Source organism: Mucor velutinosus (genome assembly GCF_035048745.1).
Source record: "Mucor velutinosus strain NIH1002 chromosome Unknown tig00000268, whole genome shotgun sequence".
Taxonomy (NCBI): Eukaryota; Fungi; Mucoromycota; class Mucoromycetes; order Mucorales; family Mucoraceae; genus Mucor; species Mucor velutinosus.
Window position 1 is genome coordinate 417,693 of NW_027041917.1, and position 15,090 is coordinate 432,782.

A 15,090-nucleotide genomic window follows, 5' to 3' on the forward strand; every position below is an offset into this window, starting at 1 on the left:
ATAGCATGTTCCTGTACCAGTGTTTGCCCTAAAATGACAGTGCAATATAAAATCACGTAGTTTACAGAAATCCATCATAATAGTATAAAATGCTTAATTAGACAGATACCAGTGAATCAAAGGGAGACAGAGTCAGAGACGGCTAAAGAGATTTAGAAGATACAATAGTTCCTGGATGTTTGGCATATCTTTGTTGCTCTGTCATATATGCTTGTAGGATTGATTGCTTAATCACGAGATGGTAAAAGCTGAAATGTGTAGGTATTTCACAAATTCCATAAGTAAATTGTAGAAGACGATGCAGAGCATTGGCTGCAACAATTAGAGATGCCATTCTGCAACGGGTTTATTGCTTTGATTTCCATAAATCTAGCGTGAACGAGAATAGTCATGACCTCAAGTTTTCGAATAACGAAAGAGCGGTGCATGATTACTTTTCGACATGCAACGATAATTTTGATTTGGCAAAAGAAGAGGTTATTACAGAATAGCCATAACGACGCACGAGAGTAAATCCCAAAGACACCATAAATTCTGTTTCTCAATGGGTGGTCTGTACTTGTTCTATGTTGTTCTCGTGAAGCACCTGCTCCAACAAGTTGCTCTGAATGATTTGAAAATAAGGAGCAGTTTTTGGACATGATAGTGTGGATTTGGCATTGAACAGGATGTGGATAATGGAAGCAAGCTAATAATCAAGCAATGCCTAAGCCAACAGGACATTTTTGATACAAACTTCTTTGCTGCCCTTCCAAGTATATGCATATGTCAAGCATAAACATATGCCATTTTACAACATCTAGCTTGAAATGTTCTCTTGTAAGGTTGTAATCCATTATTTTACAATTATGGTCACCAATATAGACCATTTGGGTGACAATCAATTAAATATATTTAGCCATAAATTAGTCGAACCAAGCGTGCGGCATTGTACTATTTACACCGCCACAGTGCAAGGATACTCAGCTTTTGCTAGAATGCAAATGTCGATTGTGAAAATAGCATGCACACATTTTGACTTTACAAGAGATTAACTTGATAGGATGGTGCCTGGCAAAATGGGTGCCTCTTCCAATTTCTGTAATAGCAAAGATTATGAGCAACATGTCAGACATACTCTCACGTACAATCATCATTGAATTGCTATGAATTGCGCACATGTGGTGATGCATTGATCCTGAGCCTCAAAATATAAGCAAAGGCTGTTGCAGTAGTACATGATATAATTAATTGCGTTATGATTCATTCTTACGTTTGGCACTCTTTATTGTTGATGCTTTTTTTAGACAGAGTGTATGTAAAGCAGGTACACAAAGCTGCGGAAGTCATTGATGTGTGTGCTACCCTGATGAATTTATTTAAAGCAGCCGCGCACTACTTGCCATGATTCACGAAATTACGGTACCTGTTCCCCTACCTAACTTTATAAATACGCATTGTAAAGCTTGCACAAACGGTTTGATTTGGTTAAACTAGTTGTAAGAATAAAGGAGGTGGCTCATCATCTCACAATAATGTAAGCCAAAGCACAAGCATCTCTAAATATAAATGTACACATATAAACAAAAGGAGAAATCCTGAAGAGAGAAAGATCACTAAAAATGGGTTTTTTTAGTCTGAAACATTGCTCAATATGGAGGGTTGGATAGCATCTTTGCATACATTCAAGCATTACTTGATCGGCTCCTCGTTTGCTTTGTATATAATAATAAAAAGAGGGCTACACAACCACACGTGAGGAATGCACAAGTTTAGCGAAGAGACATTTAAAGAGAGAGAGAGAGAGAGAGAGCGAGAGTACTATCAGATGCACTATAAACAAAATGTTTAGATCAAGTGAGATGAGCAAAGATGGAGAGGTAGGAAACTCTTTTTATGACGATCTCGGTGGCAGTTTATAGGTAGAAAGAAAACCATGTTACAGACATGGAAGTGGTAGAATCCTTCTATGCAAACTAAATCATAATGAAAGGAATTCCGGGACCGATGGCTGTAACGCCGGTTCATTTTATGTGAATACGATGAATATCCAGATTCATACCATTATTCAAAACTGTCAAAACAGGAAATTAGCGAGCTGTCTCTTACTGGCAACATTCTCTCTGCATTGTATACTGCAAGCTCAAACGATAGATAATATACACAAACCAAACTGGAATGAAGTTCCCCTATTCCACAAACCAAGCTAAATTGCATTGTGTTACTATTATTATTTCTTTATAAAGCCTATGACAAGAATGTATTTGAATCAACGTCTTGAATCTGAACAAGAATATTGCGCTGTACAAGTTTTGAACATAAAGCAGGCTTTTGACGCCATTTTTGTTGATCAAGTACATGACATGCTTATTGCATTCTGATCAAAGACATAGGCTGCAGCAAATAAAAGGGACCAATGATCAATGAGTGATTTGACATGTTGCTGTTGAAATGCATTCAGATTTTATTATTTGCATACTTTATGACAAAAAGGAAAAATAGAGAGTATTTGTTATGAGTAGAATGATGATGCTGGTTTAGTTGAAGATGGACTTGAGTGATCTCATGATTGATTTACGCTTCATGTCCTTTGATGTGGGTGCAGTATTAGCTGTAGTGGGTGCAGTATTAGCTGTAGTGGGTGCAGTATTAACTGTAGTAGGTGGTGATGTAGCAGACACCATGCTCATGGCATGAACCGCTGGCTTTGATTCAATGTCATCTTGTTGATCTTCAAATGAATCTCTTGGAGATGGAGGGGCTCTAACAGGATTTAAGCTGGATTGCATAAGTGCTTCTTGGATATAACGATGATCTTGAGTTGCTACCAATGCTTCTTGAAACGTGAACCATCTTCTCTCTCGCTTCTTTTTTTCGGGGAATTTTTTGGCTACTTCATCGATTCTCATTTCAAAAATCCAGTGATGTGCTTTCAGATGTCTCTTCTTGTTTGTGCGTTCTTCAAATACACCTAGTTGCCTTGTGATTGTGCCTTTGATGCCAGCCTCTTCCCATGTCTCTCTTGTAGCAGCATGCTCTTGTGTTTCGTCTTGCTCCCAACCACCTTTTGGTAAGACCCAAGCGTCCTTGTTCTTTCGGCTTGAGATGAGTAACACTCTGTGATTTTGCATATCTAATGGTATACAGCCAGCCACTTGTCTGATGTTATTTGAATCAACGACATCTTGGCCATGTCCATGTCTTGATGATTTCTTGGAGTAATTGGTAAATTCATGGTTGATCTTTGCATCGAGCGGTGGGGTAATTGAGCGCATTTCAGTAGATAGAGTCATTTTGATATATATATATATATATTAATAGAGAAGAAAGAAGACGAAAAGAAACGAGTATGATGGCAAATATTTATAGCCTTTTTTTTAAAAGATAGCTTTGTACACCACCAAAAATGAGGGTGGGGGGGGAGAGAACAATAAATTACACAGATCAAATGTGGTTCCTAGCCACACAAATGCAAATAGAAACCTTCTTCTTCCAGTTAAAGTTTTTTTTTATGGTCTCAGTAGAATCAATGGATCGACATTAAAATTCCAGTCTTGGCAAACAGAATCGATAGAATGTCATTTTTACTTCAGACAGCTAAACTGAGTTTCCACAAGAGAACCAAAATGACTTCATGGAGTAGATCTCGAAATTCTATTCTTCCATGAAAACTACCGTGAATTGAAATTACAGAGTTCAATTGATTAATTATAGCATGTACTATTGATGCACAAATACGGTGATCTATTAAGGTTGTGTGCTACCTTGTAATGCATGTTCACATAGGAGTGTAGATGTTTACATGTTTGTCTCTTGGCAATTGCTCTAAATAGCTTATCAAAATCAAATGGCTGACTGGATAATTAATAAACCCAAGTCGAAAAGCACTAGAATTTGTAAGAAATCGGATGCTGCTTGAATACGCCACTTCATTTGCTGATATCATGTTGCAATCAGGCTCGGTTAAACACATTAAGAGTGTACGCTATAAAACTTGACGAATTAGACATCCAAGCAACTACGAAAGAACTATGATTACACATCACGGATTAATCCAGTCTCTTGGCAGTGCTGTTTAGCAAAGAGCAATGTGACAATTAGCCATTGAAGAAGCAACAACGGGTTTCAGTACCAACTGCCAAGGATCTGTCATTCGCTCACAGTGTGCAGGTTACATTCAATGTAATCTATCGATTTTTAATCTGCAAAATGACATTTATTGTCTAAAAATAGGAAGGCCGAAAAAAGGCAAATAAATACATATATGTCTTTGATCTGTATATCCTTCGCTTAAACGGTCAAGTGCTAACGGATCCATGAATCAGGTTCTCATAATCAGGATTTAGAAATGTGCTGTGCAACTCAATCTTGATTTAATAAGCGTTGAACATCCCCTCCTTTATTTAATTAAATGGATGGTTTCAAAAGCAGAATAAGCTATCCAAGACAGGCATGTATAGTAAGGACAATGCGAAATATTCTCACTCCTGGTACATTGCTTGTTTGATCTCTACTTTTTCCCGTATTGCCGTATATGCTGCTTTGTTGTCTGGTTCATCCAGATCATGAAGGTTGCAATGCTATGTGGATGATCGGTTCATTCATCAGGTTTCAGACATTAGTGTGCTATGACACTCATTCACGATCAAGATTGTTGGATCAATAACAATACAATGCGTTTAAATATTGCACAAGGCTGTGTTTACCTTCTCAAAAAGTAGCCAAGAGCCATGTATGGTGCATTTGATAAAATTAAATGTTGAGCCAAAAAAGCTATTTATATTATAATTTGCCCTTATCGATACATAAAGGCATACATTTGAGTGCACTCATTCATTGGTCCAACAAGCGCATTTGCACATGTGGGATATGCAAAATCATTTGATTTGCTGATGGCTCAAACAAGCCTGATCTTGGAGATGCAGGGCCAAATGTCACAGATATGAGCAAATCAGAAAGTGTATAAATAAAAGCTTATTTTTAGCTGTTATCATGCACCGCATACAGGATCTTATGTATTCTAGACCAAACAATAGCCTCTAAATGATCATTATAAAAGTGATTATCTACTCTACCATCACATTCTCAGGTACTTGGCTACTAGTGGCAGAACTTTATCATAGAGAAAACGTGAATCAATAGCTTTGTACGCCCGTAAATACATTACATGAACGCTATTTCGATAAGCGATATTGTTGTCAGTGGTACAGTAGTTTCAAGATGTAGTAATTATAGAACCACTGCATCGTTATGTGACGCTCCAGCTGAGCAGTTGCAGAAATCAGAAGGACAAAGAAAGAAATTGATGTGCTTGTTTTGCCTCATGCTGGTTATGCACTTGCCGTTAGCTGAATGCTTTGTGTAATCAGTCTAAATATACACTCAGAGATACATATGCCAGAGCATTCAGTAATAGAAACATTTAAAAGCTCGGAATTACCGTGTCAATCATAGTAGCGTAAGCACCAACATTGGCCTTGTTGGGAAAACACCTCTGACTGGACTTCCCAAACGCGTTAAATATAATAGAATGCAGCAATCAGTCTACATCAAGAAACACTCGATGCTTGATTTTACATTCCCACACTGTCTTTATTGTATGTAGAGCAGTGTCTTTCAACGTCGAATGATTGTTTGCCTTTGCTTTGCATTGGTGGCAAGCAGCCTTCACGGTAGTCACTTGTGCTTCTCTTTGTCTTTGTCCATGTCATCAAAAACGCTGTGATCTTAACTAAATATCCTACTATTAGAGTACACTATGCGACAATTTTGCTAACACATGAGAGCTTTCACTGGCTTGTTTAAGAAGCTTCACAACTTTAATAAAGGTGATGACTCATATACGGGTCGACAGTATACTAGCATCACCTCAGACTACTCAAATCCATGTAGATCACAGCCAAATTTGGATACATCTGAGCCCTGATTTCTTGTGTTAAACGCTGTTTTAAATCGCCAGAAGGGCACCAAATAATCGCTCTCAACTAGCACTTTCTTTCTGATACCTTTGCTCAATTTTTTTTGGGATGGCCGAAAATCGACTCCAAACCATGAGTGATACCCCATGATTTTCATCGAAAATCAAACGATTGCGGTTTTCATCCTGAAAAATGAAGACTTTTACTATGGTATATATTAATTCGAAATGTTCTTCTTGATCCAAAGCAACCTCTGAAACGAGTTTTGTGCAACCTTCTTATGCAAAATATCGATATTTTGGCCCAAATTGGCATTTCATATTTTTCGACATTGCTCAATAAGCTTATTCAAAACACCTATTATAACTAGTACCATTAGATGCGCCTTGAAATGTACACCAAGAAAGCTTAAGGAAGTATGAGATGATTATTACAAGTTATATAGTCGAATCTTGTAGAATAGATCGATTGAATCGATTTTGATTCAAATTTGACCAATCTGGAACTACAAGGTCAAGCGGGGCGTGAATTATGTTTTGCTGGTAAACTTGATGTCTGTCTCCTCAATATAAATACAAACGATGTTGAGTGGCAAAAAAGGGAATTATAAATCTGTGTCTATTCAAGTTAATTACAAGCAGAGGAGGTATGAGTAGATGGTGAGTATGGCTCGATTAAAAAATCAAAAAATTCTCATCATGCGGCTTAAATTATAGCGTGTTCCTAACGTAGTCTTTTTTGCAAGACATCATAGCACCAACTGATCATGTCTTTATGCAGCAGGTTTGGAATCAATACTCAAATGCTGAGATGCTCCACTTGCAATATTAACTATTATACCCAACAGTGATGTTGGCTTGCTTGAATGACAAGCGCTACGAGTAAATCATGCTGATGCATTTGCGCTACGTTATTGAAACCAAGACACAAGATCTACAATTCTACAGCTTTTCAGCATCAGAGCCATTAGTTTAGAAATAAATTTACCTTCATTCATATGTGTATGATTGCAGAAAAGATGAGTAGCAAGCTTGAATAGCAATGCAACACCATAGAGGGATAATTTAGCTGACTAAAAACCTGCAAATCAAAATCAAGGCGTGCAATGTGTGATATTACACACGCAAAGAAGGTTTTGGTCGGCAAGGTGGTTAAATCTTTACACGCATCGGAAGCTACTACCGCATTAAATCTTCTGTTTTCGCGAAAAAGTCAAATTGGATCTATGAACGACGCATCATTTTAAGCGTGAGATCTCCTGAAGCTCCAGGTCCACACTAGTATTTGAGTAGCACCCACGTCTTGTTTGGCATGGCCATTTCGCATGTCTCTACACTACGACATGCAACGCAATGAGGCCCTAGGAATGACATTAAACCACACTACTCCAGCTATGAAAAATTAGCCACTGATTGATTATCATACGCAGATGAAATCTTATCATCATAGAAACCCAGTTGAGAATCGGATCTATCCACATTAGCAGGCGACAGGGCCATTGTTGACTGTGTTCTTGAATGACTGGAACAATGCAATTGCTGCAATTTTATATCTGTTATGCCGAGCAAGAGTGATTTACTCTACTGCGAGTCCAAACGTGATGTCTTGAGCCAATCTCTTATACCGTCAAAAGCAGCAATGTCTACTACAGCTTGCAGGATCCCTCCATCTGATGGCTGTCTTCACACACGTGACTCATACGAGATGTTGGCATGGTGTAACTCGATTACAAGCAATTTTGTTGGATAAAGCTACATGTGATGATTTGATTTTTAATTACAAGAGTGTGTGAGTTGTGGATTTATTTTCTTTTTCTTCTCTTTGCCTGTTGTTACTCTTTTACTCTCCCCTCTCTCTCTCTCTCTCATATTTAGTTCATGTTTAGACAAACAGTAACTCACCGCATCAAGGCGGTTTTACCCCGTGTTACAAGCACCATTGTCCATCATGCTAGCAGCAGGGTGATCCAACCCTCCATGGCAGTGCGCTTGACAACTGCACGCTACATTTCAAGCTCTGCCAGCCAGTCCATTTGGATCCCATTTGATAGAAACTCATTGCCTGAAGACGATCCTCGTAGAGGAGAGCAATTTGAAGATGAAACAGATGTCGTGATTGTCGGTGGTGGACCATCCGGTCTCGCAGCAGCTATCCGTTTGAAGCAGTTGGCCAATGAAGAAGGTAGAGACTGCCGTGTCATGTTGATTGAAAAGGCTGGTGAAGTGGGTGCTCATACACTGAGTGGTGCCGTTCTTGAGCCAAGAGCTTTGGATGAATTGATTCCTGATTGGAAGGAAAAGGGGGCTCCCCTCAACACACCTGTCACTAGTGATTCCATGCGCTTGATGACCAAATCTCTCTCGATCCCATTGCCTCATCCTCCTCAAATGAACAACAAGGGAAATTACATCGTGTCCTTGAGCAATTTCGTCAAGTGGTTGGGCGAGCAAGCTGAGGAATTGGGCGTCGAGATCTACCCTGGATTTGCTGCTAGTGAAGTGCTCTATAACGAGGATGGCAGCGTTAGAGGTGTTACACTGAATGATGTAGGTTTGGATAAAAACTTTGAGCCCAAGGTAAAAAAAAAAAAGACGAAAAATTCCCACGATGGATTGAAATCTCACGTCAATTTCCATGTACTGATCTACCTTTTGCATATGTAGGATACATATGAAAGAGGTATGGCTGTCAAGGCCAAGGTCACCCTCTTTGCTGAAGGCTGCCATGGTTCTCTTACAAAGACATTGGCCAAGAAGTTTGATTTGAGAAAGGAAAGTGGACCTCAAAAGTACGGTATTGGTATCAAGGAAGTATGGGAAGTCTTGCCCGAAAAGCACAAGCCTGGATCTGTTACACACTCTGTCGGTTGGCCTGTTGATGCACACACATATGGTGGTAGTTTTATTTATCATTTCGAACCTGAGCGTCATCTTGTCACGATTGGCTACGTTATCGGTTTAGATTACTCCAACCCTTATTTGAATCCCTACAAGACATTCCAGCAATTCAAGCATCATCCCTCTGTCAAGAGCCTTTTGGAAGGCGGTAAATGTATCTCTTATGGTGCCAGAGCTCTCAATGAAGGTGGCTACCAATCGATCCCCAAGCTGGTGTTCCCTGGTGGTGCCTTGATTGGCTGTACTGCTGGTTTCTTGAACGTACCCAAGATCAAGGGTACTCATACTGCCATGAAGTCTGGTATGCTCGCTGCTGAATCAGCTTATGAAGCTTTGTACAGTGGATTGGAGCCCGACCAAGAGAGTCAAGTGGAAGAACCTGTTTTGCTCAACACTTATGAGGAGAGAATCAAGGATTCTTGGGTTTACAAGGAACTGTATGAGGTGCGCAATGTTCAACCCTCTTTCCACGGTCCTTTGGGTCTTTGGGGCGGTATGTTGTACTCTGGTATCGACACACTCTTCTTGAAGGGTCGCACTCCTTGGACATTCAAGCACAAGAAGGCTGATTGGGAATGTATGAAGACTGCTGGGTAAAGTAGCACATTCGTTAATATAAGGCTGAACATTATTTCTCACGCTCTTTTTTACATGTAGTGAATCGAAACCCATTGATTATCCCAAGCCCGATGGTGTGATTTCATTCGATTTGCTGACCAGTGTATCTCGTACTGGCACTAACCATGCTGAAAACCAACCTGTTCATTTACGTATTCGTGACAAAAATATCCCCGTTGAGAGAAATTTAGGCATCTTTGATGGCCCTGAAAATAGATTCTGCCCTGCTGGTGTCTATGAATACGTGGATGACGAGAACAAACCTGGAGAGAAGAGACTTCAGATCAACTCTCAAAACTGTATTCATTGCAAAACGTGTGATATCAAAGATCCTTCGCAGAATATTGATTGGACTGTACCTGAAGGTGGAGGAGGACCTCAATACGTTTGGACTTAGATTAGGATGTAGGTGTGCTTTTTTTTTTTTACAATAAAAGAAAAAACGTGTATCGACTTGGAATCTATCAATGTACTATCAATCAAAGACCTTGTTTCATGCTTGGGTGCTCAGCACAAAAAAAAAAAAAAAAAAAAGCCGTTTTGTTTCTTTTTCAACAGAATCCCACCTACTTTACTCGACAACGATGAGACTTTCATGTAGTATCTGTTTGGAGAAAGTGACAGAAGACTCGGAGTTGGTTTCGTTGACAGTGTGTGGACATGTATTTGATGCAGAATGGTAAGTCTACGTGCCGCATGATAAGAGCAATAGTCTCACAGCGCGAATCCAGTATCACACAGTGTATGCTCCTCAATAGCAAGTGTCCCTTATGCAATCGAACCACCTCCAGCAGCCGTCCCGCTTACAAGCGTGTTTATTTCTCTGCATTTGATGGTGATGATGAGGGCAAGGATGCCTTGATGGCTGCCAAAGAAGAATTGAAGGTTGCTAAAGATGCTCTGGATACATTGAATGAAGACTACGATGGGTTGGCACTCAAGTGGACAGTGGCAATAGACGAATCAAACGCAATCAACCGTGAAAAGACGCAATTGGAAAAGGACATCGCCCTAAAGGACGTGCAAATTAACAAACTGACTCACAACTGGCAAGCATCCAAGGCACGCAACAAGGACGACATTGATAAAATGAACTTGGAACTCATTGCCAAACAAAAGTCTATCAACTCGTTGATCAAAAACTTGGATAAATCCAACAGGCGTATCAAATTATTGAAGGAGGAGCTGGATGCTCTCAAGCCCCATGGTATCCAAGACAATGTTGCTCCTCCCAAGTCAAGATATCGAGACCAAAACTTCAAGGCCAAATACCATGATTTGAACAAGGAGCATAAAGCATTGAAAGACAAAATGGGCCAGCTTGAGAAGAAATTCATTGACCTGACGCTCGCGCCGCCTGAGCCACCCTCATCCATCTTACCATCTAATACAAAGGCTCTTCAATCACGAATTCAACTGTTGGAGAAGCAGCTTCAAGCAGAAATGACCACGGGAGACAAGCTTCTCAAAAAAGTCATTCAATTCAAGCAATTAAATCAAGATGCAGTCAAAGAAAAGGAAGAATTGCAAGTGAAATTGGCTGACGCTAAAGCCACGATTGCTTCATTAGAGCATGGCATCGAGAAGGTGGGCAAGTAACTGACTGTAATGCACTGCCTGAGGGAAGCTTGAAAAAAAAAAAAAACGTTGTCCAATAAAACGCTGTTATTTGTTGTACACCTCTTATTTGATGGTTGCACTCATGTTTAATGAAAGTTTTATTTTCGGATGGTTGAACAATAATGCAGTTTGAATCTGTAAGCGAGACGCAACACATCCTACTCGTCAGCCATTGTGAGTGTGCAAAAACAGGTGTACAAAAGAGTAGAATCCTCCAGTTGCAACCGAAGGCTTCTTTGGAAGCATCTTTTATCAAAGCTTGATTACAAGATGAAGGGGGATAGCGGTGACACTGAAGCTCGTTTTGGCGGCATTCATTTTTTTTTTTTTTTTTTTTAATGTGCCTTATTAAGGATAATTTTCGATGGCTACACCGCCATTTTACCACGATGCTTCTTTCTAAGGCATTGATATTTCATGACACACTGAATGGATTTTTTAATACTCCATTCCATAATACCATTGAGCGATTTAAATTAAATATACTCTCATGTCCCTTTTATTGCTGTATGCCATCTCATGGTTGATGCATGCATTGAATCAAGCCATGACATGCAATCCTCGAATATGAAATCGAGTACAAGATGATTGCAATTTTAAGACTTTTCTCTTTTGATTCCTTGGCTCGCACATGCCATCCTCTAAAGCAGGACTAAGATGATGAGTATTAGAAGGCTGATCATTAGCAGAGAGCCTACTAAATTAATACGGTGTAATATAGAAGTTCACATCAAAATTATAGCATGGTATATTCAAATCTGTTGTTCAAATCACTAGCTACCCAATAACAGAGCTTGAGCCGAATATATAAGCTATAATTCACAAGGCGAATTACAAAAAAAAAAAAAAAATAGATTTAAATAGTTTGAGCCATCTTGATACTGATATCCACTTGTTCTTCTCTTCTTTTCCATTTTTTTTTCTTGACCAGGAAAAAAATAAACCAGAAGCTTTATCTATCACAACATCATGACCGTCAGCGAACAACAACGTTATTTATTAGTCAAGGCATCAAAGGCCATCTTGTCTCCTCAACACACCCAAGCTCCTGCCGAAGTGCTCATCAACCAAACTACGGGTAAAATTGTTGAAGTTGCTCTCGATAACAAGACATGCACTACTGCTGTTAGCGAGGATCAGTTGGAGGTCATTCAGCTCGACGATGATCAATTATTGATGCCTGGTTTAGTGGATGCTCATGGTAAGTTGTGAGTGCGGGGTAAAAGCAGATAAGGGAAGCTGAATCAAGACAATTTGATTAGTCCATTTGAATGAACCTGGACGTACCGAATGGGAGGGTTTTGAAACAGGTACCAAAGCTGCTGCTGCTGGCGGTATCTCCACCGTCATTGATATGCCCCTGAACGCCATTCCTCCTACCACCACTGTCGCTAATTTTGATACCAAGTTGAATGCAGCTCAAAATCAATGCCATGTCGATGTTGGATTCTGGGGCGGTGTTGTGCCTGACAATGCAAAGGATTTACCTGCTTTGATCGAAAAAGGTGTACGTGGTTTCAAGTGTTTCTTGATTGAAAGCGGTGTGGATGAGTTTCCTTGCGTCAATGAAGCAGAGGTCCGTGCTGCCATGGATCAAATGGTCAACTCGGATCGTGTCTTGTTGTTCCATGCCGAAATGGAAGGTTGTGGAAAGGTAGAGACCAAGCACGAAGAGCACGAGGAATTGGACAGTCGCACCTATGCTAGCTTCTTGAACTCACGTCCTCAATCGCTTGAGACCAACGCTATTGACATGATCATCCGTCTTACTCAAGAGTACCACGAACAAGGTAAATCTGTCAACACACACATTGTTCATCTCTCTGCTGCCTCTGCTGTCCCTGCTATCAAGGCTGCCAAGGCTGCTGGTGCTCCTCTCACTGTGGAAACCTGTTTCCATTACCTCAACTTTACCTCTGAAGCCATTGAGGATGGTGCTACACACTACAAGTGTTGCCCTCCCATTCGTGAAGCTTCTAACCGCGAGAAGCTTTGGGAAGCTTTATTAGATGGTACTATTGATTACGTGGTAAGCGATCACTCTCCTTGTACTGCCCAACTCAAGAAGCAAGATACTGGTGATTTTGGACAAGCTTGGGGTGGTATTGCAAGCGTGCAATTTGGTTTGCCTGTGCTCTGGAGCGAAGGTCGTAAGCGTGGTGTTACGTAAGTTCACCATCTTATGTAGTAGATCAAAAGTAACTCATCCATACTCTTTCTTAGTCTTCAACAAATCGCTCACTGGCTTAGTTACGCACCTGCCAAGAGAACCAACTTGAACCATAAGAAGGGTGAGATTCGTGTTGGTCATGATGGTGATCTTGTCATCTGGCGTCCTGAATCCACATTCGAAGTCAACGTCAATGATGTTCACTTCAAGAACAAGTTGTCTCCTTACATTGGAGAAACCTTCTATGGTGCTGTTGATCGTACCATTGTTCGTGGTTCTACTGTGTACAGTCGTAAGGCTCCTGGTCTCTTTGCTGAGGTTCCCTTTGGTCGTGCCTTGCTCGAATAGATAATACACATTTTATACATATATCCCCCCCCCTCTTCTCTCCATCTCTCTTTCTTTTTTGTAATTAGAAAAAAAAAATAAATCCTACTGTAGTTTTGTAATGTGAATAGAATCTGTTTATTCGACAATAATCTTGGTTGGTGTGTCTTTTGCGGATGCTAGTCCAATGCGGTATTCATTAAAGTCAAATGTCGTGTAGATTTGACGCAAAATATCGAGACCCAAATGCATTTCTTCTGAATCATCCTCTGTATCTTGTGGGCCCCAAAGACATCCTGTATGTTTGTCGTCTTTATCAAAGTACGGGATCACAAGATGGGAGAGTGGAAACTCGACATGCACTGGCTTAGGGTCTGTCTTGGAGTCTTGTTGATGTGAGAATGAAATGCTCAGCATCTTTGTAGTGTCATTTCCGAATTGGCAATCAATGATATACGAGTTTGGTTCGTTTTCCAAATCCATTTTGTCAGGATCTGAACCGGTGAGTGCCCTGTAGAGTCGGTTGTTGTAGCCTTGCTTTAGTTTAGAGAAAGGGAGAGCTGTGGCAAATTTGAATAATTCGTTCTTGTCGCGTAAGAATCTCTCCTCGTAAATGACAGATGATCTTGGATCCGCTTGAGTTGGAATGTCGGGATATGCAAAAGTACTGTCAACTTGATCATTCAACAATGTCGACTGCGATTCTAGTTCATACACCTTGAACGCTTGGCCAAACACCTGCCAGCGGATATCCTCATTGGGTCCTCCCGGACGATAGACTGGGATGAAATGAGGCGCTTCAGTAATGCGATTCTCATTGAAGCCACCTAGAACAAATTCGCCTTTGATAATGCCTCTAAGTGGTAGACTACCGAAATACAGTGAAAAGGCCTTGTCAATCAAGCCCTTCTCAGCCAAATTGCGAACAAACGAGGTATACGGACGTGGCATGGACACAGACTTCAAGTTCTTGATGGCTCTTGTTGATACCGTTGAAGACACGCCCAAACCAAGCACACCTTCAGGCACAAATTTGCTGCTGTCTGTAAAATCCTTGAATACTTTATGCGACTCAAAGACGGGTACAAAGTCTTGTTCTACAGTAAGCTGTTCAAGAGTTATGGTATCCGTGCCCAAGAACCCTGCGACATAGCTCTTTTGGTTCGTGGCGTCAAAGCTGTAGAATTGCTCATACCCATCGCCCGCTCGTTTGTATTCTTTGGATGCAGCGGCGCCGAGATTGTTGAATCGAGTTCGCTGGCAATCCACACTAGGACATTCAATGCCGTGAACCCAAGTCAGTGTACTGAAAGAATGAGATTGAAAGTTAATTTAGAAACTGTCTAATGCGTCTACAAAGCACATACCTGTCAGTATCTAGAGCCACAAGAAAGCTTTGTGCAGGGTTTCCAACAGTGATACTTGTGTAGTACTTTTCTGTATCATGAAATAGATCTGTGATAATGACTTTGGCAGCAGAGGTACAAGCGAAATGAGCATAGGCAAATGCAGACACCAGGGCAAGTTTTGTATACAACATGATGGATGATGGTGCGCCTGT

The 15,090-nt window shown here is 40.5% G+C and overlaps 5 protein-coding genes across 5 annotated transcripts; 3 read left to right on the forward strand and 2 right to left on the reverse strand.

Annotated features, from left to right (window-relative positions):
- Window positions 1-2,516: 2,516 nt before the first annotated feature.
- PHM7 (phosphate metabolism protein 7) lies at window positions 2,517-3,272 on the reverse strand (the record flags this gene model as incomplete). The annotated part of the gene is made up of 1 exon (XM_064823259.1): window positions 2,517-3,272. One exon carries the CDS (start codon window positions 3,270-3,272, stop codon window positions 2,517-2,519), a length of 756 nt encoding a protein of 251 aa, XP_064678571.1.
- A 4,502-nt stretch (window positions 3,273-7,774) lies between these two features.
- ATC70_003905 (uncharacterized protein) lies at window positions 7,775-9,809 on the forward strand (the record flags this gene model as incomplete). The annotated part of the gene is made up of 3 exons (XM_064823260.1): window positions 7,775-8,473; window positions 8,561-9,387; window positions 9,452-9,809. 3 exons carry the CDS (start codon window positions 7,775-7,777, stop codon window positions 9,807-9,809), a joined length of 1,884 nt encoding a protein of 627 aa, XP_064678572.1.
- Window positions 9,810-9,996: 187 nt separating this feature from the next.
- On the forward strand, window positions 9,997-11,011 carry GPA2_1 (Guanine nucleotide-binding protein alpha-2 subunit; the record flags this gene model as incomplete). Its single annotated transcript, XM_064823261.1, has 2 exons — window positions 9,997-10,091; window positions 10,171-11,011. 2 exons carry the CDS (start codon window positions 9,997-9,999, stop codon window positions 11,009-11,011), a joined length of 936 nt encoding a protein of 311 aa, XP_064678573.1.
- Window positions 11,012-12,001: 990 nt separating this feature from the next.
- ATC70_003907 (uncharacterized protein) lies at window positions 12,002-13,550 on the forward strand (the record flags this gene model as incomplete). Its single annotated transcript, XM_064823262.1, has 3 exons — window positions 12,002-12,233; window positions 12,295-13,198; window positions 13,256-13,550. The coding sequence occupies 3 exons, from the start codon at window positions 12,002-12,004 to the stop codon at window positions 13,548-13,550; spliced, it is 1,431 nt and encodes a 476-aa protein (XP_064678574.1).
- Window positions 13,551-13,667: 117 nt separating this feature from the next.
- Window positions 13,668-15,069, reverse strand: QCR9 (qcr9 subunit 9 of the ubiquinol cytochrome-c reductase complex; the record flags this gene model as incomplete). The annotated part of the gene is made up of 2 exons (XM_064823263.1): window positions 13,668-14,835; window positions 14,897-15,069. 2 exons carry the CDS (start codon window positions 15,067-15,069, stop codon window positions 13,668-13,670), a joined length of 1,341 nt encoding a protein of 446 aa, XP_064678575.1.
- Between the last annotated feature and the right edge of the window lie 21 nt (window positions 15,070-15,090).